The sequence below is a fragment of the Bufo gargarizans genome, chromosome 5 (genome assembly GCF_014858855.1).
Source record: "Bufo gargarizans isolate SCDJY-AF-19 chromosome 5, ASM1485885v1, whole genome shotgun sequence".
NCBI classification, from domain to species: Eukaryota; Metazoa; Chordata; class Amphibia; order Anura; family Bufonidae; genus Bufo; species Bufo gargarizans.
The window spans coordinates 453081731-453086892 of NC_058084.1; the positions used below are offsets into that span (position 1 = coordinate 453081731).

Sequence of the window (5162 nt, forward strand, 5' to 3'; positions counted from 1 at the left end):
CTCTGCCATGACCTGTGGAGACTCAACCGGACAGCCACTATAGCAACCTAGTGGCCTCTTAGACATAGTCATGAAGACTTTGTCAAAGCCAGGTCTCAATCTACTTAAAGGGCTTACACAAGAATCAAGTGAATTTCTTCAGCTTGAATGCTACTCAAAGAGTGGATAGTTTTAAACCACATATTAACAACCTGGTAGGCTTCTTGCAGGAAGAATTTGGAAAAGGCCCGTGTGTATCAACCTAAAGCGTCAGCATTTTGGCCATTCTGCAAATATATCCTTGTCACAAGAGTCTTTGATAAAAAGGTTGAAAGGTTTGCTAAGATGTGGCCTTCCATATTCAGAATGTGTGTCAAAATAGGACTTGGCATATGTTCTAACATCATCTCCCTTTAAACCTCTGGATGAGGTCCGACATACATATCTAGCCTAAAGAGGTTATTTCCATCAAGCCATCACATCTGCCGTGAGATAAGAGGAGATCCTAGTCTTGTCATCAGTGGATCTGTACTTCAGATTCCTCCCTGACAAGGTTTTTTTCTAATGGTATTATCAGACTTTACTCCAAAATGATTGTTCTTTGGTAACTATAATCAGGTATTTTCCTTCCAGTGTCTGTTATGAGCTTTCCTCTAATGAGGAATATAATCTCCATTCCCTAGATCTTTTAGAATGTTAGGATCCCGAAAATCCCATTTGGAGGGATCTTCATGGGATTATGATTATCCCCAGGGCTAGTATTGAGTTTTTGGAGGGAATCTTCCCATCAAGATAGTGTTTCCTGCCAGAACTCAGTGGTCAAGTTGGCTAAATTTAGCTCGGTTGCTGGGTAAGGGAAGAATACGGGTGATTGGCTAGTGTAGGGATCCTATAGGGGAATGGTTGCTGGGGCTAGGAAGTTTTGGGTCCCCAGCAACAAGTAGGGCATTGGAGGATAGGCCTGGGGTGGTGGGGTAGATTTTGTATATAATACGAGGTGGCGGTATTAGGCTGTCTGCCAAGCTGTGCGTTAGGATCCAGCTGCCCCGCCCGCCCTCCTTTATTTGTTGTTTTGTCATGGTCACTTTATTAAAAGAAGGGGTAAGGTCGCTCGCCAATAAGTGGCAAGCGGACAAGTTGAATCAGGTATTTAGGTCGAGTTTATGGCTGGCCTAATCAGTGGTTATTATTAATGGAATGTATATGGTTATATAATATTGAGCTGTTCTTTAATAAAGTTGGCCGTGGCCTAAATTAATCCATTATATAAGGTCTCCATGTGTCTTTTATTTTATGGGTAGTAGGTTTCAAGTTGGGTGAATGGGGTTCAGTATAATCTATAATCCCATGTCCTGCGATCTGTTTAGGCTGGAGTAAAGAGATCAGGAAGGTTGAGAATTTATTATTTAAATTCAGGAAGGAACAATACACTTAATAGCCACCATTCATACCCTTGATAGATATTTTATGGCTAGACTAGTCCACTTTTTCAAAATTTGGTTCTGCCTAATTCTGTTAGAGACCCTTTTAGAGCAGTGTCCACCTGTTGGGCTAATGAAGTCTGACCTTGCTGGATCAGATTTTTGCGAGTAGCATGGAGCTCGCACCGTATGTTGGATTTACGGTTCTCAGAAGAGACTGCTCTGTGGCAATCTATTTGAGTTCTACCACACAAGAAGGCCCTCCCTATGGGGATACTTCTTGTCAATTCCCCATTATTGTGCTGCTGGTTAGGATGTAAGGGAAGCGTTGATTTAGAACGTTAATCTATTTTGCCTTAGTCCCAACAGCAGCACAAGCTTACTTCCCTAAGTATGTTACCTCTTTATAATTGTTACGACCAGTGGGTAGAACCCACTGGTCAAACCAGAGAATGTGGATTCTCTGTGTCAACTAAGGGATGGCAGCCACTAACCCGTAGGGTGTTATTCAGCACTCTCACAGGAGACAGGACAGAACTCAGCAAGCAAGAAACTGAACCACTACCTAAAGGATTAGCTAATATGGTTGACAGCTGACTCACTGAGTCAGACAACAGGTAACGCTCCAATAGCGCAAGTTGCAGTTAGAACCGCAGTAAGTGTGAACTGAGTCTAATAGCAGACACGGTGGTGAGAAGTGGTATTGAACAGAACACTGGTGTAAAGGCAGTAGCTGATGATGATGAGGATGATGATGGTCAGAGGCAGAAGATGAAGCATGGTCAGAGACAATCCAGAGGTCAGAAGCCAGTATCAGGGCTGAGGACTCTATCAATCACAATCATTGTGTTCTCCATTTTAAATCAGGACTAAACACAGTCTCTGAGCTGCAGGGGTTAAAAGTTTGTTCTCATAAGATCTCCGCCCTTCGTAGGTAGAAAAACCTGTCCACTTTCGAGTCCTGCTCTTCCTTGCTACAATGGCATCTGCTGAGCTGAGGGACAAGCTGAACTGCTCCATCTGCCTCGAGCCTCTATACGGATCCCATATCACTGAGATGTGGACACAACTTCTGCCGCTCGTGCATTGTAAGTGTGCTGGATGCACAGGAGGCAGGTGGAGTGTATTCCTGTCCTGACTGCAGAGCGGAATATCCAGAGCGTCCGGCCCTGGAGAAGAACAGGAAGCTAAGTAATATAGTGGAGTGTTTCTTATTTACTCAGCCTGATATGGAGAAGACCAGAACCTTCTGTAGTTACTGCACAAAGTCTCCTGTACCAGCTGTGAAGTCATGTCTGCAGTGTGAGAACTCTCTATGTGATGACCACGTGACCATCCACAACCAGACGATGGACCATGTATTAACAGAACCCACCAGTTCCTTTGGAAAGAAAAAATGTTCCATCCACAAGAAGGTTCTGAAGTATTACTGCCTGCAGGACGCAACTTGTCTATGTGTGTCTTGCTGTCTATTCGACAAGCACAGGGGACACCAGGTGGAACGTCTAGATGAGGCTTCAGAGAAGAAGAGAAAGAACTTGATAAAATATCTGGATGAACTAAACCCACAGAAAGCAAGCATTCTGGCAAAAATCCATAGTCTGCACAATGATAAGGGGAGAATACAGAAGAAAGCCTCTGAGAAGAGGAAGAACATCAATAAGTTATTTATTAACATTAAGGAGCAACTGGAAATTGCAGAAAACAAAGTTCTGAATAAGATCTCCAGGCAGGAGAATAAGATGTTGTCCCAGATAGATGATCGGATCAAGAAAATGGAAATAGAGAAGGATGAGCTGTCCAGGAAGATACGTCACATGGAGGAGATGTTTCATGTCACTGACCCAATAAGACTCTTACAGGAAAGTGACATTACAGTATGTAGTAGTAAGGAGGACACAAGGGGAGAGGGTGGACAGATGATCAATTCTGAGGAGGTGGGACTGGTCCCAGGAGAAGCTGAAGTTCATATATCTGACCCCAAAGTGCATGATAATGGTTATGACTCAAAAACTGTCCTACAGTTATCAGACCAAAGAGCATCCCTTAGTGAGAAGAGTGTGGAGGCAGAAGAAGAAAAAGCTGCAGTCAGTGATGAGATGGCTGATGATCTGGAAGATGTTCTGATCTCATCAATATTACACCAATCTATGAAGGATGTTGTCACCTATGTAACATCAGAGCTCGGGATCCATGTTCCTGACATACTGCTGGATGTGGACACGGCTCATACATGGGTGGCATTGTCAGAAGATCTGAGAACAGCATTACGTTTGAAAGAAAACCAGGGCCGACCAGAATCTCCAGGAAGGTTCCAGACATACTGCCAGGTATTAAGCAGATGTAGCTTCTCCTCAGGACGACATTACTGGGAGGTAGTGTGGAACCAGAAAGGAGCCTGTGGCATCGGAATGTCCTATCCCAGTATAGAAAGGAATGGTTATCAGTCTGGTATGGACCATAACGATAAATCTTGGTGTTTGTTTCTGTCTGATAAAAAATGTTCAGCATTTCACAACTCAGTAAACCTAGTCCTTGAAGTAAATCCAACTTGTCCAACACTTGGAGTCTTCTTAGACTATGAGGCCGGGCGTCTGTCCTTCTACCAGCTGTGTGACCCCATCAGACACTTACACACCTTCCGCGCCTCATTCACTGAACCCTTACATGTTATCCTCTATGTTTTTAAAGGAGCCTCTGTTAAAATAAGAAGCTGAGACCTATGCCGCCCACATTATATTCACTATATGGATATGTAGAAAGCCTATCTTTGGTAGGACCCTCTGATATGATATTCCAGTTCCCATTTTTCCCGTTTGATTTTTTTTTTGTCTTCCTTAGGGCTAAGATGTAGCAGCATCAATGGTTGATCCAAATGGAAATTTTAAAGGGAATTTGTAACCTACAAAATCGGTTTCAAAGTAAGCATACCGCCATGTTGGACAGGAGCCCCGAGAAATAACCAGCACTTTTCTTGTAAAAATCCAGTCCTGAGAAATGCTTCTTTTTGGTGTGCTGCACTGTGGGTGGGGCCGCTCCAATAGGCACACTATCTTGTTGCCAGTAACGTCTCGCAATGTCTCACCCTCTTGTTTGAGTGACAGTTCCTTTAAATTTCAGAGGAATCCAAGTGCACCAAACAGAGTGGCCCTGCCCATGGTGCACCGAAAACCTTATTTGCCTTAAAAATAGAGGACTTGATTTTCAGAAGAATGGTGTGGCTATCTTTTGGGTACCTAGCTTACATTGTTGTATGTTTATTTTGAAACAGATTTTGGAGGTGACAGACTGTCTTTAAAAGGATTTTCTGGGGGGAATCTTTAAAAAAAAATTGGCCACAAACTTAAAAATGAAGTATAATTAACCTCCACTGATCCCTCACCACTGACGCTCGCCCTTGTTTTTAAAACCAAAGATATCAGGAAAGAGCTGCTCGGCAAATCACTGGCCTTACTGGTGACTCGCCTCATCAGTGATTGGCTAAGCAAATCTATCCTGGCAGCACCGGTGGGGATCGGTGAAGGTCTGTAATCATTTTTTTAAAAAGGTTTCTGGCCATTTTTTTTAATTATAAGAAAAACGGTAGGCACTCCTCTTACTGGTTTTGCATGTGACACTATTCATTTATTTAAAACAACATCAGACAAATATAAATAAGTCAAGCCCAAGGGGTAAGGAAAAATATATATAAAATTAAAAATAATACGATAAATTACACTAAAATACTAAATAGTCAATTGAAATCCATGTATAAGATGATCC

The 5162-nt window shown here is 42.7% G+C and overlaps 1 protein-coding gene across 1 annotated transcript; it reads left to right on the top strand.

The window, feature by feature from the left end:
- The first annotated feature begins 2369 nt into the window (after positions 1-2369).
- On the top strand, positions 2370-4932 carry LOC122938710 (E3 ubiquitin/ISG15 ligase TRIM25-like). Its single transcript, XM_044294408.1, has one exon. The coding sequence runs from the start codon at positions 2630-2632 to the stop codon at positions 4115-4117; it is 1488 nt and encodes a 495-aa protein (XP_044150343.1). The 5' UTR covers positions 2370-2629; the 3' UTR covers positions 4118-4932.
- The last annotated feature ends 230 nt before the right edge of the window (positions 4933-5162 follow it).